General features: G+C 46.1%; 1 protein-coding gene across 2 annotated transcripts in view; it reads right to left on the reverse strand.

Moving 5' to 3' along the window:
• Positions 1 to 21,111, reverse strand: part of DBN1 (drebrin 1) — a 32,452-nt gene that overhangs the window by 7,928 nt on the left and 3,413 nt on the right. For both annotated transcript variants that reach the window (XM_060240151.1, XM_060240150.1), the window contains exons 2-7: positions 5,577 to 5,632; positions 5,116 to 5,228; positions 3,594 to 3,668; positions 3,161 to 3,307; positions 2,505 to 2,582; positions 2,056 to 2,207 (exon numbers count right to left, since the gene is read on the reverse strand). In XM_060240151.1, coding sequence (XP_060096134.1) covers positions 2,056 to 2,207; positions 2,505 to 2,582; positions 3,161 to 3,307; positions 3,594 to 3,668; positions 5,116 to 5,228; positions 5,577 to 5,632 — 621 coding nt within the window. The remainder of the gene's footprint in view (positions 1 to 2,055; positions 2,208 to 2,504; positions 2,583 to 3,160; positions 3,308 to 3,593; positions 3,669 to 5,115; positions 5,229 to 5,576; positions 5,633 to 21,111) is intronic.

The following is a 21,111-nucleotide window of genomic DNA, read 5'->3' on the forward strand; positions in this document are numbered from 1 at the left end:
TCTGGTTTTTAAATCGTTACATTTGATTTTCTTCCCTGCATGTGACACCTCACATGCCAATCTTTATTACATGTTTACTTTGTTATGTGCAGACCAATTATGTCTGCTTCACCAAAGCTGTTCTCATTTCTGATCCTAGCATTCAATACTGGCATCCTGTCCTAACTTAGTGCTTGCTTCAAATTCAACCAGGATCCACTGCTGCATCTGAAAATGGAGCTTTTCCCCCCCAGCCAGTCTGATTCCTTTAGATATCTACCAAACCATGAGAAAGCATGTGTATGTTTAAATGCCCCATCTAGGTTGGGTTCAGTTCACAGGCCCTTTCCTCACCAGAACTCATGTTTTTAAATGGCTCACATAAACATTGTCATCTTTTAATAAATTATCACAGGACATTCTACACACAGAGAGAGATCTCCTATGATCTAAAACAGTCCCTTTAATCCTAAGAAACAATAAAAATAGACTATGTTATGCAAAACAAATTCAAGATAATAAAAGCTTGAATAGCAGATAATTACACATACACATCATCCTCCATGCATACCAATAAATATGAAGTAAATGGCCCGGGACCTATTCGGTCTATCCTTTTGATAGTCCTTCAAACCAGTTTTTAAGGACCATTTGAAAACCACTGCTGCCTGGATCAAAATAGCCAACTTTCCCATCGTAAAAAAACAATGTAAATTACATCACTGCATCAGCAATGTCCCAGACAAGACGCTCTTTTGACTAGGAGAACAAATCTAAATGGGAAAGTCACACCACTGGCCCAGAGCATCTTCAAACTTTGTAGCTACAGGGAATCCTTTCTAAACCTGCACATCTGCCACAAAGCCTCGGTATGTAGCAGAGGATTCCAGGAAGTGTTCTAGTGTGTGCACAGGCTGTTTATGGAGCCTCTAGGGTCTCATCATTGTAAAAGTGCACCACAGAACACACAAATCCTTACCATCTACACCAGGCCCATAGCTACGAGAGGGCCTGTGGGGGCACAGCCCCCTGACTTGGGGCCCCTAATCAGCCTCCAGTGCCTAGGCTGCATCCTTCTCCATTCTGCCGCCCTCATACACTGTTGCTTCTGCTTGCTTAAGGGCCAGAAGAATTCTCTGACCCCTCAGCAAGCAGAAACAACAGGGCACTTTCAGAGCCCAGGTCTGAAACTCAGCAAGCAGAAACAATGGAGCACTTTCAGTGCCCAGGACTGAAGGTTAAGCTCCTTGTTGCTTCTGCTTGCTTAGGGGCTGGAAGAAATCTCTGACCCCTCAGCAAGCAGAAACAACTGGGCATTTTCGGAGCCCAGGACTTAAAGTTAAGCTCCCTGTTGCTTCTGCTTGCTTAGGGCCCGGAAGAAATCTCTGATCCCTCAACAAGCAGAAACAACTGGGCACTTTCAGTGCTCAGGGCTGAAAGTTAAGCTCCACGTTGCTTCTGCTTGCTTAGGAATCAGGGCCCCCCAATTCTTCAAATCCTAGCTACAGGGCTGATCTACACACTGCAGGAAATGACCAGTAGCCCATGTGGTGTAGTGGTGAGAGTATGAGACTAGGATTTGGGAGATCCAGTTTGGAACCCCCGGTCTGCCATGGAAGCCTGCTGGGTGGTCTTGGGCCTGGAGACACAACATTCTGTAGTAACACAGTAACCCTTTACATAAGCCAGATAACAAGGAGTGCTGCATGGCCAATAAAGTCACTTTATCCCCAGTGCTCTTCCAATGCAAAAGGGCATTCATGTATTAACCAGTAGTGTCATGGCACCTCTCTAATAAAAATGGGGCCCTAGGACATGCCTGACCCAAGCAAATTGGCAAGCATCTTATCAAGACAAGAAAAAACAAAACAAAAACATCCTAATTCTGCTTTCCAGTCAAAGATGACAAAAGGACACAAGAGCTCATCATATTTCAGACCTAACGTGACACTATTAGATGGCAGTAGGCCCACAGCTACCATTGCTCTGTAGAACGATGCCACATTTATCTTCCTTTGCTTGCCCATGTCTTCTTCACCACCACCCTACTGCCAGACTTCCAGGCTGCCCCCTTGCCTGTGCTCCTCGATCTGTTCCTCCCGCTCCCGGTAGCGCTTCTCTCGCTCTTCCTGCTCCTGCCTCTCTTGCTCCATGCGCTCTTGCTCAAAGCGCAGCCGCTCATCCAGGGCTTTCTTCCGTTCCTCCTCTTTGCGCAGCTCCTCCTCTTTCTACAAGAGACAAAGAAATATCGTCGATGCCAGCCCTGCCTTGCAGCATGCCACCACAGTACAGGGCACAAGGACAAAGAAAGCCAGGATCCTCTGTGCATCTCTGTAACCAGCCATTGCCCTCCAGCAATCATTCACAACTAGATTTTCTGATGCAGACAAAACAGTTCAGTTGCAAATGATTGCTACAGGACAACAATAGAGCCAGTGTCCGGCAATACATGTGTGGATGCAGCCCAACACTGCCTTGTGCCTGAATGTCTTGCCTCCAGCCCGTGCTCTCTGCAGTCCACCTACCTTGGCCTGCTCCCAGAACTGTTCTCGGTTGAGTCGCTTCATCTCCACAGCTGCATCAGTTTTCTGATAGGTTGTGCCCTGGAATGATGAAGTCAAGTCAGGGGGTGTGCAGGTGCCCATATTACAGACAGCAGATTTTTGCTGACCCTATTGAATGGCCTAGTTTTTGGTTCTCACTGGTGTTCTTGGCTAGAGTAGTGACGTTGTGGTAGTGCTGGACTAGGATCTAGGAGATCCACATCTGAATGTCCACTCTGCCATGGGAGCTTGCTGGGTGACCTTGGGCCAATCACACACTCTCAGCCTAACTTAATTCACAAGGTTGCTGTGAGGATAAAATGGAGGAGAATGATGTCAGCCACTTTGGGTTCCCACTGGGGAGAAAAGCAGGGTATAAATGAAGTAAATGGAAGTATTACATGGTGTGTGAGTGTAGTGGGCAAGAAATTCTTCATGTGAGACTGCAGCTTCTTATAGTGTTCACCTCTGACCATGCAGTAACATATGCAGCCTCATCCTGCCCTTCTCGTTCTAAACACAAAACTGATTTCTGCCAAAGCCCACAAGCTGCTTACGCCCTGCTCTTTCTTCTCCTTCTCCAGCCAGGGCAAAGGGAACATGAGGTAGCTTGAGGAGGAGGAAGCAGGGAGTCTTACCACAGGCTGGGCATTTTCATCCTCACGCAAGCGAAGACGGTGCAGCACCGGGCTGGCAATGCGGGCCAGGCCGTTGGAGAGCCGCTGTCCAATGGCTCCCGGATCAATGTCTTCCACACTGCTAGCATTGACAATTACATCCACGCCCTGTTGGGTCAGACATTCAAATAACAGAAACTGAGACTTGTGTCTTCTGGTGCAAGGAACTGAGCTAGCTGCCCAGGAAGACAGTTGTTCAGACTAGCACAGATCCCAAAAGCTCCTCATCGGTATGCCAGTCATGAAACAATTGCTCTTCTTTCACAAAGTCCAAGCACCCTTTCCAAACAATGTAACTCAACTGCTGCTCTGACGTTTGTATGGAACAGCAGCAGCCTCCACTCTACCCCCCATTTGCACCTATATATCCTCTTCCTCAAAATCTGTCACTGACCTGGAAGAACTCAGCAACCTTGGCCACATGACTGGCACAGGCACATTTGCGGGCATCAGCTACATCCTCTCCTACCTGTCAGTTTTAAGGATAATGAGAGACAGGAATTGTTAGCGCTTTGCAACAGTAGCGGCAAGTGCAGAAACAGTCCTAGGTGGCACCAGCACACAGGAAATCTAGAACTGAGAGTAAATGCAGCAAAATATTGGGTGATTTTGAACCAGCTGTAGAAAAACAGGCATATCATTTTGTCAACAAAGCAGAGGTGCCCACTGCTTTACACCAAGATCCATAGCAATCTTCCCCTGAAAGGAATGGAAACCAGAAAACTACATCTTCCACTACTTCTCTACAGCAAAGGGGTTCTTGCTAGGGCCACCAGCCCCTCCCTTTTGATGGGAGAGATTTGTGGAACTGTGGCCCCTTAAAAAATCATTTCTCTTCTCTGTCACATCCAGGCTAATGCTATCATCCACACTCCACAACCAAACAGAAATGTGGGGCAGCATGGAGAGTTGTGACCAACAGCTGACTTTCCACAATGTTGGAGCCCCCCTGAACTTAATTTATAGGTGACAAGCACAATGCAAACTCATTGAAATCCATCTTAAATGTAACACTCTGAATTTTAAATCTGGCAACAAGGAAACAGCCATTTAGTGTCCAGCCCCGCCAAACTCTTAGATACCAGACCTGCACGTTTACTCTGTATTTTTTCAAGTACTTCTCTCTTAAAATTGATGTTGCTTATTTTGTTTTTACTGAATAATATTTTGGTGCATTTTTTTATATTGTACACACCTTGAACACACTTCTATGGTACAATTTAAGGAAACAGATGAAAACTCCTGGCAAAAGAGTCCTTTTAAATCAAAACAAATGTTTAAAGATTCTCACTAGCAAAAATGAGAGTTAGGCCAGGCCAAAGCAAAGCAATTATTGGTGGAGCAAAGGAGGGTTAACAAGCAAGAACACTCTATGGTTGTTTATGGTATGAGCCCAATCAATGACCAGAACAAAACTAATTCCACTAGAGGGCAGTATAGTCAAATGCATGGAGGCCCACTGCAAGAGTTCTGACAGAAGGGTCGCTCTCTTCCCCAGCCCCACATTTTATGTGCCTATGTTCTCACAGCACAATACTCATCCCCTTCTTCACAAATAAAAAGGCACGTACATATCCTTTCCCACACAGAGATTATCTTCATGTGAGAAAAAGTCATGTGTGATTTGACCTTCGAGCTGAGACAACCTCCGGGTCCTCCGCATCATGTCAGTCTTGAGTACCAACACATTCAACGTGAACACATTTTCAAACCCAGCCTTCATAAGGTTGCTCAATTCAGACCCTGAAGCTGTAAGAACTGCCCAAAAAAGAAAATTTCAGCTGGTGTTCTCCCCCCCACATACCCCATTAAAGGACTGCAGTGACAGCAAAAGATACTTCTGTTTTTTTTGCTTTTGTTTTTAAGACTCCTTCTGTACAACTCCTGTCCCCTATTCCTTTTGGAAATAGCCTTACCCAGTTGACAAGAACATATTTTGGTAGGGTGGCCTGTGGGTCCTTAACACTGCAGAATCCATACATCACCTTCTGGTTCTCAAAATGGCTGGAGAGCTCTTGCAGGCCACCAGCTGGGGAAAGACAGAAACACACGAGTGGGACACAGTCATGTCTCTGACCCCTTTTGTCTTTTCTTAATAGGGAAGGAACATATTATAAGGCTGAAAATGCTCCCTTGGCCTTCTGGGCATGGCCATAAGGCGAGGTCACCCGATTCCCTAATGAAATACCATGCTAGGTTTGACTCCTTACTGAAGAAAGGAGGGGAGGGTTGGGGGGAGTGGGAATGCTGCTGAGACTGAAACTGCCAGTGCTGAAGAAGCAAACGGAGTATTCAATTTCACAGGAGCAGGAAGGCAAGGCAAGGGGCAACAGGAGGGAGGGAGAGAGAGAGAATATGTGAGGGAGACAATACTCACTTCCTGAGGCAGCCAGTTTCAAGTTGTCAGTGTCATCCTCATAGGTGTATATAGCCCTGGGAAACACATTTATAGAAAGTAAAGCCAGGGCTACACATGGTGTATGCTAAAAAATAAAATCACAGTTGCGCACAAAAGGAAGCCAGGTTACGTGCTAAGAAAAGCCAAGCCAGCCTACCTATATATAGTACAGGTATATTAGGCAGATTTGCTTAGGTTGGCTCATTCTCATAACCTATTATGCTTTAGCAGCCACAAGCAAAATCCCATCTCCAATTGCTAGAAATCCTGCTCTCTTTCCACCACTTTCAGAGATCTCTGCTAGAGCTAACTGCCCTATCCTGACAGTCCACAAGTCTTCACAGTTCATTTTACAAAGGAAAGTGGATATCTCAAGAAAAATTCTGCACCCATACCAAATTCTGCACTTGTGTGGTGCTGGCAGAGAATGCAGAATACACACAGCTCTGAATGCAGAGGCCAAAGGCCTTTTATGTTACTTTAAAGGACAACAATGCATTGTTAAAAGAATGCTATGTATTTCAGAACACATTAGTGTCACCACATACACACACCAGCCAGTTCCAAGTTTCCACCTCTTTATCCCACTCTAAACGGAACGTAGGGCATGCTACTTATTTGGGAGCCAGTTCAATTCTCAGTGGCTTCCACTAAGTTCTGGTTGCCATTCAGAAGAAAGGTGAAACGTGCCTTCCCTACCTCCAGGTATATTACAGAATCCTCTTACAGGTCCTGTTGACAGACACACTCTGGGAGTTCTGTGCTTGGGACTTAATTCCCAACTGTGTAGGAGCCCAATTCAGGCTGGGACTACAGGAAGAAGGGGCTTATGCTTCTCCCCTCCCCCTCCCATGCCACTTTCCTGATCTGAAACAGCCCTAAGAAGCTGCTACTTGGCCTGTTGGGGAAACTTACTCCATATTAATTGCTTACTTAGATTTCCCCAGTGGGTGAATAAAGGTTCTCTGGGGCTTTGACAGGTTAGAAAAATGATGTGGAGGGGAGGATTAAGCCCCCTACCTCTAGTCCCAATCCAAATTGGGCCCATGCATGCTTGGGAGTTAAGTTCTGAGTGTGGGACACCCAGACCACAAAGGACATGAGGCCTTAATGATGTGTGACTAGGCCCCCTCAGTCTTCAGTGCCAGGCGCACTCCATGAGAGTCCTGCTGCCACATACTTCCTCTCTGATCCCAGGCTCATTGTCAAAGAGACTGTGTTAATGCTTCAGAACACCCCTGCTCTATGAATCCCACAGAACGTATCCCTTATAGCAGGAGGGAAAGTGGGGTTCCCCAAGAATCTAGAGGCTATCAACCAAGTGACAATCCCCAACTCTGCTTTGTGATAAGCAACCAGTTTAGGAAAGGGGGACTAAGATTTTTGCTTTGTACATGCTCCACATGTCTTCTCCTGCACTGAAAGAAACCAACTCCTTGCAGGGTGAATCCAGTCCCACTGCTTGCCCCTATTAACGTTGCTTTATTAACAGGAAGTGTTTGGCAGATCACATGCAAACCTGTGAGGCGGGGGAGGGGGCTTCCATTGAACAGGGACAAATTAATGACGGGGAGAGACATTTCCCCTCTGAGATAGTGTAATGGTTGCCTACCTAGGGAGCAAGACCCACGCATGTTTCCATGCCCAACAGGCATGAAAGTGGGAAGGGGGAAGCACGCAAGGGAGAAAGTGAAATTAAAGCAGCAGTAGCAGCATATCAATGAGCCATCAGGGTTTGTGTGATGGGGCTTCCATGGAGACAGTCTCTAAGATACCACCTTCTCTTCCATACCGGCTCAGGAAAGTCCCCTCCCTCCCACTTTGCCAATCAGCCAGCAGGGATCCGAATGCTTTCACGCCCAACCCAAGTGCATAAGATTCTGTTCTCTCTGCAACCTCCTTTCGAGACCTCATGTGAAGGGGGAGGAAGGAGCATGGAGAATTGGTCCAGGGTGTGTGGGTGGAAAGACTGAAATTTCAGTTTATCGAGGCAACCAGCATCCCTCTGTCACCATGGCAACCACACTGCCATCCAGCTGGGTCCCGGTTTATATGATGATGAGGTGATTTGCAAGGAAGGTGGCAGTGTGTGTGAGGGGGTGTTCACTGGCACTTGGCCATACGCTGTTCCTACCATGTGCTCCACCATCACATCACAGGTCGGGAGGCACCCTCCCCATTGTGTCTTTCTGGGGCATTAGTGGGAGTTTGCTGAGCTGTGTCTCTTTATGGCCATCATGTGCTCTGCTTGCTGAGTTGCCAAATTCTTCTGCAGTTCACATTCTAGTACAGATCAGGCCTCCATATGCCCTCAGATCCTTGGTCCAGAGTCCTGCTGAAGTCAGGGGAAGGACTCCAACACAGAGGGGATGTGTTTCCTCCATGACTCCATCCGCTGCATAAATGTGTCTTGTGAACATATTGGCTTTATGACAGCTTGCTTGAATAATCTTATCCACTGCCAGCCCTTTACCTTCTCAATCTCATAGACATCTCTAGTATTTTGCTAGTGGAAGAGGAGGTGTATAAGCCTGAAAACTGAATTTTAAAAGAAGTTCACAACTATTTGTTCCACCTATGACCTCCACCACATGGCAGTGCAAGGCACTCAAACTTTGCTTATGTGGGGCAACATTAGGGCCCAGCAGGAAGGAGGATTCTTATACCACATCTGGCACAGTGGGTGCCCCTTGATTTTTGTTGTATCTGCCTGTAGGATACAGCTTGATCTGGCAGCAATGGCACATATCCTACCATGTCACTGGGCTACATCTGAAACCTTCCTCCAACTGAAGAGTCTCTCTGTATGGTAGAAGAGCCTCTTAATTTGGAGGAAGGCTAGTTAGATTCGAAAAACTGGCTAAATGCCAGTGACCCAGTTGCACTCACTTGGGTGTTTGGGCTTCTCACTGCAAGGCTGTCCTCTCTACAGAAATAAGAACAGCTGCCAGGGAAGGCATGAACTCTTTCTTCCACTCACCACCTAAAATTCGTGTGCATCTTGACTGCATCACAATGCCAGCTACAGCCCTGCCTCTTTCCTCCCATTCACTACAAACAGCTTGATATCTTCCCACATGCTGACTGATGGTGGCCAGAGGTAAAGTTTTGTACTTTTGGCTCCTTCAGATCCTTGGCTTTGTGCCCAGTTTTCTTCCATTCATTTACCTAATCCTGCGTCTGGAATGAGAATGCCAGCTGGTTTTCCTTTTGTCACCCTAACACTCAGGGATGTTTGGCACATTTGTTTATTGACACAGAAAGCTACAACAACACTTGAGAGCCAATGGAGTGTAGTGGTTAGAGTGCCAGGCCCAGATTCGAATCCCCATTCTGCCATGGCAGCTTGTTGGGTGACCTTGGGCCAGTCTCTCTCTCTCTCATCCTAACCTACCTGTTGTGAGAATAAAATGGAGGAGGGGAGAATGATAATGTAAGTTGCTCTGAGTCTCCATTAGAGAGGAAAGCAAGGTACAAACAAACAAATAAATAAAATTTGAGAAACCCTATGTCAATTGGATACTTCTTCAGCACCATGGATGGGGGGATCTATTAGATTAAACCTTCAAATGTTGTACATTAAAGGATATTTAAAATTGTTAATGGACGATTGATCTTTGCATTGTTCCTGAAAATGTAACCAATACAAAAGGTGAGGGATATGGTAATATTGGGAAAGTAAAACGTGTCCTAGCATTAGAGAACCCGTTTATATTATAGGTTGCCCCTCAGCCTTCTAATGCAACCAGCTCCACAGGTAATCTATGTGCTCAAAGCATTTTCTTTCAGCTTGAAACTAGCTACCAGTTGGTTCTTTGAACAGCATATTTTTATCCAAACAACCTGAAGGGACACTCCAATGTTTATGTGACATTAAACAAGAATGATGTTAAAGCAGTATAGAATTAGATTTGCCAGAGGAAAATTTTTAAAAGCCGCATGGAGGGAGGGAGGCTCAAGTACTATAGCATCAATATTATGGTGTTCAACAGAACTATGATGCTCTGAACTAAAGGTCATCCCTTGAAACAAAGGACATTTGGTAAGCATGAAGTCTCACAGAGCATAGGCTTGAATTTATTTATCTATTGCATGTGCATCTCACTTTACCCAAGTACAGGAAGCATAAATGGGGTATATTCCATTTTCTTCTCCCAATAAACCTGTGGAAGTACATTAGTCTGAAAAGTTATGATAGGCCCAAGGTTTCCTAATGAACTTTATAGCTGAGTGGGGATTTGAAATCACATTTACTATTTCTAGCCCTTTTTTTAAAAAACCCATTAGTTCCCAGTTTAGAGCTTCAGATAACTGGGATTTAGAAACCAAATTATGATCTTGTTTACTATCCCTCAGGCCAACTGACTCAAATTATTTTTGTAAAGATAATATAGGATATGTTCTAAGTTTCTGAAGCTAGGAAAACAATATGACAGAGGAAAATACATAGCTGTCAGTAACATCCTTTCCCGTATATTTTTCTAAGCAGAATGTTCCCTAAATGTTATGGTGTTTCTTTCTATAGAATCTATTTTGTGATATGGAATTTTCCTATTCCATTGCAATGTCCTTTAACTTCTCTGATGGGAACATGGAGAGCAGCAAGTCCCTGTCCAGTTTCTGTAGCTCATTTGTTACTTCAAATGCTTTTGACGATGTCTCTTGTGTTTTTCTTTTTCTCAGGACTAACCCCAACTTAAATTTAGAACTGAAACTTGGAGCAATATTTCTGAGGCTTGCTCCTCATCATGCACAAATATAAACAACCAGAGAGTGATACTGTAGCACATGAACAGTGGGACTGAGAGCTTCTATGAATTATACCCATGCAAAATGTGCCATCTATCACAGAATTTACTCTTGAGGATCATGGACTTTTTAAAAATAAAGATTTTAGCCCTCATTGTTGTAGTAAGGAATCTGGGTACATATCTGATGATCATTTAGACTTAATGGTCATGAAGGATGCTGGTGATTGATGAAATCTGTTTAATCAGCATTCAAACCACTGTTACCCCCCCAGTGGATACCCCTTGACTTCTGCCCACCTATTCCCAAATCTTCTCTTAGGTTCATTCCACACTTTATTCATTACCACCCCAGTTTATGCCTAAGGACTCCAGTTTCTTTTGATAATAACAGAAAGAGAACTATGCAAAATAAAGGAATGCAAAATTTAATCTGCATAATTTATTCCAAACACACACATTTGTACCTTTTCATATTAAGGACACACAGCCCTGATTATTACGAGACATTGTATGTGGGAAACAATGTTGGAGCCCCCCTGAACTTAATTTATAGGTGACAAGCACAATGCAAACTCATTGAAATCCATCTTAAATGTAACACTCTGAATTTTAAATCTGGCAACAAGGAAACAGCCATTTAGTGTCCAGCCCCGCTGAACTCTTAGATACCAGACCTGCACTTTTACTCTGTATTTTTTCAAGTACCTCTCTCTTAAAATTTATGCTGCTTATTTTGTTTTTACTGAGTAATATTTTGGTGCATTTTTTATACTGTAGACACTTTTATGGTGCAATTTGAGGAAACAGATGAAAACTACATAGGTCCCCAACCCTGTCTCTTCCTCATTATGTTTAAGTGAGAAAGTATATGGGCTTTTGTGAGTCACTGCTCTGAATTATCTGAAGAAGTGAGCAGTGATTCATGAAAGCTCATTCCCTGCCACAAATTTTGTAAGTCCTTAAGGTGCTACTGGACTCTTGCTCTTTCTGCTGCTATAAATGCTTGCCACACATCCCCTTCTACATTACTTTAGTAAATGCAGTTTAGGGACTGGCATTTGTTGAAGTGCTGTGTAGTTCCACCTCTAGAATCACTCACCCATATCCATTCTTGCTGCCTCACAGGCTTAACCAAATACCAAGCCACTGAATACCCAGCTAAGCGCTGTGCACAGAAAATCCCACTCAAAGCTGTAAACACCCATTTCTTCCTAAAAAAAGCAGACAGGAGGGAGAGGAAGAGACAGAGAACCCTTCCCCTGCTCCCAGCACCCACCCTCAAAGCTTTACAGTAGCTTCCTCTTTTTCAAGGAACTTTGCCTTCTTCCTCTTTTTCCATCCAGGCAAAGTATCCCCCACTTGGGCAGGAGCTCCCAATTATGTGAGGTCCCCATGCTCTGCTCCCCAGCTCCCCAACTCCAGAGAAGCTACAGCAGCAGCAGAACCAACAGGCTCAGAGTGCATGGAATGTGCCAGCTAAGCATGTCTGTGTAGGTTGGCGCAGTACTCAGCCCCAGCCAGGACAGCAGGAACACTAGCTCAGGGCATTCCCTCCAGAGGACTCAAGTGAAGACAGACAGAATCAAGATGGGGGGCTGGGCTGCCCACAGATGGAGGAGACTCCCTGTTCTCCACCATTCTCAGCCTCTGCAAACCCATGGCTATCAAGAAGGACTTCAGGGAGAGAACTGAGGGTGGCATAGCAGGGGCAAGGACTGGCACTGAAAGCTGTCAACAAAACTGCTTAATGGTAGAGAAAGCTGAGGGTTGAAGCAGAAGTGTTAAAAGGGAGCAACATAAAGGTGGGCTGCAAAGCTTCTGGCCCATACAGCACCTGGCTCACACTGCAAAGCCCCTACATAAGCCCACCTATTCCCCACACCACTCTCTCCATGCCAAGTTGGTCATGCCATTCCCTAGGCAGGGTTGGGCGGGAGAGCAGCCACACTGCAGGGAGCCAGACACAGATAATGGCACAAACAAGATTGACTCTAATCCAAAAAGCCAAATCCCCTAATTGGAAGCTCAGGACAAGGCTCTTTCCTAGAATACAGACGCAGCTGCTCTCAGAGAAGACTGCAATCAGATGCACCTCTGGGCCCAGCAACAAGGACAGCAGTGAGAGGGAGAGAGGACATGAACTCATGCATCTTGCACAGGCATACAGAACAGAAGCTTCAACAGAGTTGGTACATACGCCAGGACATTCACAGCCAGCTCCAGAGGGCAGCAAGGTGGGACAGATGCCAGGGCTCTGAGACAGAGCCTGAGGATGCTGGCTTTAAATAGGGGCACTACTTGCTCTTTGGTTTGTTCTTTAGATACAGCTTGCTGACCAAAGAGCATCACTTGTGGTCTCAGGCACAGGATGCCCCACCCCAATTCTAATACTGGCGCTGTGGGATGTTCCCCAGACAGAGTGAGATCTCCTTGAGACACCACCTCCTCCAGACAGCCTCTGATGCCGAGAAATGTTTCACTGTGCCCAAAGCTCTCAGAGGCCCAACAATGACCATGGCAATGATTGTCCACTGCCACCTTGGAGTCCTTCCTCATCTCTGGTCTTAGTCCATCTACACTGGCTCCCAGTTTGTTTCCAGGCTCAAGTCAAGGTGTGGGACCAGCTTACCTTAAGAGCCGCATATCCCTGTACTAACCTACCTGACAGCTATGGTCATCCAAAGAATAATTGAAAATAGTTGTGGCTACAAGCATAGACAGCTTCAAGAGGGGATTAGATAAATATATAGAGTAGAGATCCATCAGTGGCTATCAGCTGCAAGATATAGATGGAGCACTATGTCTAGGGCAGTGATGCTCTGTATTCTTGATTATTGGGGGGCAACAGTGGGAGGAGTTCTGGCCCTGCCAGTGGACTTCCTTACGGCACCTGGTTTTTGGCCACTGTGTGACACAAAGTGTTGGCCTGGATGGGCCATTGGTCTGATCCAGCATGGCATCTCTTATGTTCTTATCCTCTTGATGTCCTGCTTCAGGGGCCCCTGCTTTCTGAGGCTAGACAGGGGGCAATTTGAGAAAGGGCCTTCTTGATCACAGTGCCAAAATCATACAACCCTCTCCCCAGAGCTATTTGTCTGTCCTCTTCTATCAATGTCTTCTGCCAACAGGCAACTTTGTTTTGTCAGGGCTTCCTGCAACGATTCCTCCTCTTTGCCTTATGTTTTACTTTGCTCTATTTTGGTCTATATATGCATCTTTAGCTATGGTTTTTAATTGGTTTTATGGTGTATTTTTATTATGCTGTTTCCATTGTTAACAGCCTAAGTGGCTCTGATTGGCAGATATAAATTTTAAAAAACCACACACACACACACTCAACCAGACTTCAGAAGGATGGAGTGTTGCCACAGTCACTAGACTTCTGGCCTAACAAGGGAGCTAAACTAACATGCATGCTGCCATACCGAATACCATGGTCTTTCCCCAAATGAAGAGAAAACAGGCCATGGTCTGGCAGAGCAGCTGCGAATATGGGTACATCAGAAAGCAAGGGGATTTAGGGGCTTTCCAGACAATGTGTTTTGATGGAGGGAGAAAAGAGAGGAAATGAGTTCTACTGACTAATTTGCTGAGCACCTTCCAAATGATATCACCCAAGCAAATATCTCTCTGTCTTGATGAGGAGGAACAGAGGAGAGCCAGTTTCCCAGCACTAAGCCCACTAAATCTGCAAGTTCTATGCAGGAAGAGGCCACTGACCGTGACCTTAGCTGTGACATCCTTCATCACACACCTCAAGACACACCCACTTCCCCCATCATGCATTTGTCACACAGAAACCAAACATGGTCTGTAGCTGGGATCTTTCCTGGTCTCAGAAACCTGTGTGCCAGCAAAGCCAAGCATACCCAGAAGCTAGGCCAACAGCCTATGTAGTTTGGCCTTGAAATCATGTACTGAATCTGAAGCAGGGGGAAGAAAGGTATTGAATAATACAACTCATTTCCAGAGCTGAAGCGCATTATAAGAATGGATGTTTCATCTAAGGATGGGACAAAATGGTTGGCTTCTGCTGGAACAAATCCAGGAAAAGGCTTGGGGCTTTGTTTGTCTCAGAGCAGCATGGAAGAGGCAGCACAAAAGGCAGACACCAGCTTTCCAGAACTGGGTACATGTGTAGGTTTCAACTCTCTAGTCCAATGTAATCTAGAAGCAGCCTGTGATTTCATTCTATTGCCTCTTACAACTTGCTCCTTCTCCTTTCACACAGAACTGTTCTTTTTAAAAGAGAGCATTCCTTTGATTACAAGTGGACTACAGATAAGGAGTAATGTGGGCAGGTCAACTTTAAGGGGTTGCACTTTCTTCAGTGGCAATGTTCCTATTATTGTTCTGCACTTGTTCTGGATTTGGGGCAGGCTATCCTGCTGTGACTCCTAGGGAGTAAAGGCTTGGACATCCAATTGCTGGAGGTGGTGTCCAGACCTCCAAAGGAGAGCAAATAGAAACCCTCTAGTGGGAGCTGGGGGAGCAGCAGAGTTTTGACTCAATCCCGGCAGGCGGATGGGCTTCCACCCCACAGTTGCACTGCTTCACATTCTCTTTTTTCAAAGTTACTTTTTATATTAACTTTTATAGATGCCAAGTGTCCTGCTGTGCCAATACAGCAAGAGAGCTTGCAACATGGCAACAAAGAACAGCAAGTCTACTCTCCTCTCCCCCATCCACTGCAGAAATCACCCACCATTTTCAATCAAATGCATTGTCTTTCTTTCTTCCCCTTTTAAGCTGAACTGTGTGTTATCCCTTCTCTAGAGCAGAAACATATACATCCTCCTCCTAAATCAGGGAAATGAAAAGTCACAAGCCCTTATTCCCCCTTGCAAAAAGGCAACTACTTGCATATCATGGGAATGGGGTATATGTTGTGGGGGCTACCATCATTTCCCACAGAGAACTATTAAAAAAATGTCTGAAGAGGCCCCAAGACTTAGTGCGAACACAATTCGGGAGTGAAGGAGAGAGGAAATAATGGTTCATCTCCAACTTTAGTGGATGCAGTTGACAAAACATATTCTGAAGCGCTGGAGCTCTAATTTTGAGCCTGAAGGAACAAAGATGCGTTAAAAACCAGAGAGCAACTCATGAGAAATATTCTGTTACTGCCCTGCTATACCTTGGGTGAATGAATGAGATGAGCGGTACAGGGAGTGTGAATCCACAGAAGCGCTGGCAAGATGTCCTTTTTGCAGCACAATCACAGCCACCCACACTTTCCTATGTGCAACAAGGGGCAGCTCATTTTGGGAGTCCTAAACTAGCATTTCAGTGCAAGCATCTGAACCTGAACGGAAAGTATGGACAAGAAAGAGGCAGCCTCCCTCCACATAATCCAGAGATATCAGGCAGCATCACCCTGTGGTGTCACAAGTGCCTCTCCTCAGGCCTTCCAGCTATTGTGCTGCTGGCAGGGGCAACATGTAAATTCACTCTAGAATTGGTCCCTGTGGGTGGGAATGACAGCAGACCAGCAGCAGCTGTTCTCCAATAAGCAGAGTCACACCAAGGTCTTCCCAGCTGTATAACAGTGGCCAGCTAAAGCAGCATGCAATTCTGTGGGTCTCCTGAGTATATGGAAATCCCTGCCTGGTAAGTTTGCCCTCATTCTCACACTCAGCTGCCCCACCATCTTATGCAGTGTCATCTATGCAGTGCTCTTCACCTACTCTCTGAGGTACACGCTTCCTAGCTCTTGGTGAGGCTACAAGGCCTAGGTCTGATTCTGGCTCTTCCTGTGAGAATGTCCAAAATGAAGGCAGAAAATGGTTTGCTGCCCTGGCAGCCAGAACATCCAGAGAGAGGAGGGAAGCTCTCACCATGACCCCACCCAAGTGCAGCTGGATTCTTGCTGACTCAGTTTTGAATGTATGCCTGTGTTTCAGGAGAGTCTCCTAACAGAATTGCCCTTCTAAAGTGGATTCAGGCTGTTCTCTTTCATCAATCCCACATCATATCCATTCCCCTCTTCTCCTCAAAAAACCCACTAGGCATAATATACCACGGCACCTTTGCCAGTGGGCTAGGCCCATATTCAGAAAGGAAACCCTGGTGCACAGGCCTGCCCACCTTACCTAAAATGGGATTAGGAGGGGACAAGGGAGGGAGGCAATCTCCTTTAAGAGGTTTCTGGTGCCCAATGTCTCGTATTGTGTACCCAGAGCCACTGAATGCAAGCACATGTTACATAGCAGAATGCAGCACCAGGCCTCTGCAGATAGAGCAAGAACAGGCCCCTGCCCCCACAATGGGAAAGGAGAGGCATATGCTCCCCCCCCACACACACACACACATACACCACCATTGTGCAGCCCCTAGTCCATACACATGTGTTTCTAATGCACCATGAGCCCCAGGGAGCCAGCGTGCGGAAAAACGGCACCAAATTCCTTTCTGATCAAGTAATGGGCCCCAGCAGCCTCCGCAAAGGGGGGGTGGGGAGGGCAGCCTGGACTGCCAGACCTTATGCAAGGAGGAGACACAACAAACTAAAGCTCCCCTTTTGTGGAAGGCTGGAAAAGAAGCTTGGCCTTGAGTTAGGAAAAGGAGTGAATGGGATGAGGCCATACCCGTTGTCTTAAAGAAATTAACACAATACTAATGCTATGACTTAGAGCTGTTTCACCTTTCAACAAATTATTTTGTTTTGTCTGTGCCCCCCTGCAGCCTCTGGTCCCCCATGGCTGTGCTCCAACAAAGTCTGATAGGGGGTGGTCATAGTAGTCTGCTGCAAAAACACGCCCCAGATTACTTTTGTGTTTTGGCTCAAACAGCCATTAAATACCCACATATTTGACAGCACACAATTTGGGAGAGGGGTCCTAGTATAATCCCAAAATAATTGAAGCGTCAGACAGTAAGCACCATCCTCACACAGCCACCCCCCCCGCTTCAAGCTCCCCTTTACAACTTGTGTAGGGCTTTGACTGCTGACTATTTTAGCAAAGCACAATCGCAACTGAGCCCCTCTAAGGTCACCAGTCCTGCAGGACCCAAGGACCACCCAGGTGGGTTAACTCTTAGGATGCCACAAGTGGATGGAGGAATATCACCCAAGCTGAGCCAGCCCCCACCCCAAGCAGCACAAAGGCTGGGTCTTTGTCCCTTCTCTCTCAGCCAGCAGCAGTTTCTGCCATCCTCAGCACTTTCATGGGCTCTCTATCAGGAGTTGCTCTCACCAGGTAATTGAATTGATGCCCCAAAGCCCAGCAGCAGCTAAGCACTGCCTGCGAATTTACAACTCCCCTCCCCAAGACTGGCAATTTTACCCCAATGTCCTTCAGTTATAAGAGCTGGTCAGGTGCCCTCCCCTCCTTTCCCCACTCCATTGTGGGATGGAATTACTCAGGCCACATATGCTTTGGTGCATTGACAGCTGCTGGGCTGCCAGGGTGGGGTTTGCAGCATAAAGAAGTGATTGTTCAGCCCCATCGCACCCACCCCCAGCTGGTTTGCACAGCATCTTCCAAGGGACTTGTCACAAAAAGAATGTAAATGCAGAATTTCTTAGCCTTGTTTCTAGAAGTATTGAAAGGACTTGATTTTTCTCCTGTTTTCAGAACTGAGGCTAAACCCCTGAACATGCCTCTGAGCGCATGCCAAATGTTTTTACTTCTGCACCAAGTAACCACAGTCAGCCCCAACTTATTTGAGATTAAGCAACTTGACTTCCTGGCAGGGCTTAAACCATTAGAAACAAAGCACAGCTACAGGGTGCATCTGGTAGGTGCTTTTGTGCCTTGAAGCTAACACTTCACAGTGTTTCACCTTTCATTTGCCACCTCAAGAACTGGGAGAGGCAACTAAAATGCTTTTGAATCAACACAGTTCCTTTTTTTTACACTGCACTCAGGAGCTACAGAGCCTACTCACATGATGGGTGATGCAGGATCCAGTCTAAGGAACTGAAAAATCCCCTAAAATACGAAAACCCTTAAGATTCAGTTAAAAGAAGGGAGCCACTGATACTTGCAACACCGTGATAGTGCATAGGTACTGGAAGTTCTATAGCAGCCTCTACTTTATTACAGTAAAGGGAACATGCTAGGAATCCAAATTCTAGTTTGATCTTTGTTACCTTTGAAACTCACTCTCCTATACCCCAGGCTCAAAGCCCTGCAGTTTCTACCACTATTCTAGAACTATATGGCTATAAGCCACTGACCTCATCTATTTCAAAGCCCCTCAGTTTCCAGAATTCCACTTCCTACCCCTTCATGTGTCTCTCAGGCAGCTTCCACACTGAGGCTGTTTTTTGCTTTTGGTGTCCAAACTGGAGCATTTTTTTCTGAGTAGACACATGACATCATACTCTAATCATGCTCCAAGAGCCCCTTTCCCATCCCCAGTATGCTCTTTCCCAATCTTGCTTTGCTACAGTCTTTAGAGCAGAGTGCCATTCAAGTGCATTATTGCACCATCTGGCCAAAGAGGTCACATTTTCCAAGATCCCACCCCCCAACAGTGTCTTTCTTAAGCCAGCCTCTTGCAATCACCATTGCTGTTGCGGTGTCACCATACTTTTTTATTTTTGATCAGTAATTGCAATAACAATGCTACAGTAATTGCCCCCCTCCAAAGGTCCTTCAGTGACATGATGGGGGGGGAAATGCAGGGGAAATGGCTGCTGAAGAAAGCAAGTGCAGAAAACTCCTGCTTGGAAGCTTCATTGCCAATGCAAAAGCAGAGTGGTATCAATGCAGAATGTCGGCTCCTCAACATGTAGATGCAACTTCTGTCTCACTGGCTCCCTCCAAACCTTGCCAGTGGCCTCAGTGTTCTGCCTTTTCCAGCCTTGGATAACTATGTTCTTCTATTCCCTGTACTGACTGATTGCAGAGGCCTGCTCTGTGCTAAAAGCAGTGAATGATCTCAAAATGAAGAAGCCTCTCAGCAGTGGGCATCCTGAGGGTGCTGGCAGGCATGTTGCAGGAGGAAACACTTTTGCTGCTGCAGCTGCAAGGGACTTCTTTTCCAAAGGCCAGCTTGGTTTGAGCACTTCTGCTGCTCAGGAAACAGGAAGCGACAAAGGAAGGCCAGAGAGTCTGATGCAATTGGGAGCCAAAGAAAAGCCATCCAGCAGACAAGAGATCCCAGTGCCAACGGAACGGGACAAGCAGCCTAGGTGCCAGGAGTTACAAAACATGTACAAGGAAGGGAGAGAGAGAGCTAGAGACTCCTATACTAGTGAATAGGGCTGGCACATCAATGGAAATTGAAGTGGTAATGAAAGCTGGGAGGAACAATGGTGGGAAAGGGGAGGGAGGGGACAATTCCAAGAGCTAGGAGATTGTAATAATTTTGCCAATAGGCTCAGAATGTGCAAGGCCAGCCATTCCAGCAGGAATGGACAAGAGAGACTGGGTAGGGCCTGGATTCCCTATCCAGATTCTAGCCAGATTAGAGGGGAGTGTCATAGCAATTTTCATCCTGCTGCTGGAAGAGGGAAGTTAATCTCCTTCCTCTGCAAACTGCCACAGGCCAGAGCCCAGCACTAAAATCAGAGTGTTGCCACAGCCCTCCCTAGACTAATGCAAGGGTAGGGATTTTCTCTTCTGATCAATGATATGCTAAACTAAGTTGTTGCCTTGCCTCCTTATTTGGAAGACCCAGGCATTTCCTACACAAGCCACTCACAAACTGCTCACTCTAAATATGACATATCAGGGTCACTAGAACAAGCATGAGACACTGGGGATATCTACTCCCTGCCATCTTACTGACTGCAGTCATCTTGGCAAGCACCAGACAAACACCATATTCTGTATGATCAGAATCAGCTGAGGTAAGGGCAGCCCTTGTCCCCAAAAGCAGTTTACCAAAAGGCCACTTGGCTCTACCAAAGCAGGATTCCCTTGGGCTCTCTTCTTGCTGAGCATTGCCTTGGAAACAAATCCATTAGCACACTCAGAGTGCTCAACCCACATCCAGCTGTAGATGACCCTACAACTGACCTCGTTTTCTGTGGAGGGATTTTCTTCTGCATTGGCTTTTTCCTCCCCAGCTCCCTAAGCTCTTCTGATGTCATTTGAAGGGCAACACTGATTTCTCATGGGCCAAACTTGTAGCTACCTGGAACCCTTCAGTAATAGGCTATTAGCCACAGAGATTCAACTGCCTTAGACTAGGTTCCCAGGAATTTTGCTTGGCTGCTTCTTCTCGAACTCTCCCTAGTAACTCGTGTTTATAAGAATGTTTACCATTATATACCTTTGATATTTGTACTTTTTCAGAATGTAAGCAAAACATTTTAAAAGAGCCAGGTTCCTGTAAGAGGAGTTTAATTCTCTAATCTGTCAGAACTGAGGGAAGAAGTGATAAAACAGTGGTCTTCAACCCATAGGTTGAGATCCTCAGGAGAGTCCCATAGTCCAGCCAGGTAGGTCATGAGACGTTAAAGAGCTGACCTTTTTTGCTATTACTTGGAAAGATCTGTTGCTAATGCCTGTCTTTGGACACAAACTGAGAAGAGCAGGAGGAGAGTTAAGTTGATACCACTCAGCAGGGAAGAGGATTTAGTGCAGGCAGATTTGGAGACACCCTTCCCTCTTCCTTGCAAAAACTCTCCCCTGCATTTTCTGTTGCCTCCCTCCCTGTACAGTTTGGCCAATCTACCCCACCCCAATCTTAGACAGATAGCACGCCTCAGGATGCACTACATCTCCAGGGCGTTTTTTTGAGCAGGAATGAACAAGAACGCAGTTCCGGCTGGTTTGGTGTCAGGGGGTGTAGCCTAATATGCAGAT

This window comes from Heteronotia binoei, chromosome 5, assembly GCF_032191835.1.
Source record: "Heteronotia binoei isolate CCM8104 ecotype False Entrance Well chromosome 5, APGP_CSIRO_Hbin_v1, whole genome shotgun sequence".
NCBI classification, from domain to species: Eukaryota; Metazoa; Chordata; class Lepidosauria; order Squamata; family Gekkonidae; genus Heteronotia; species Heteronotia binoei.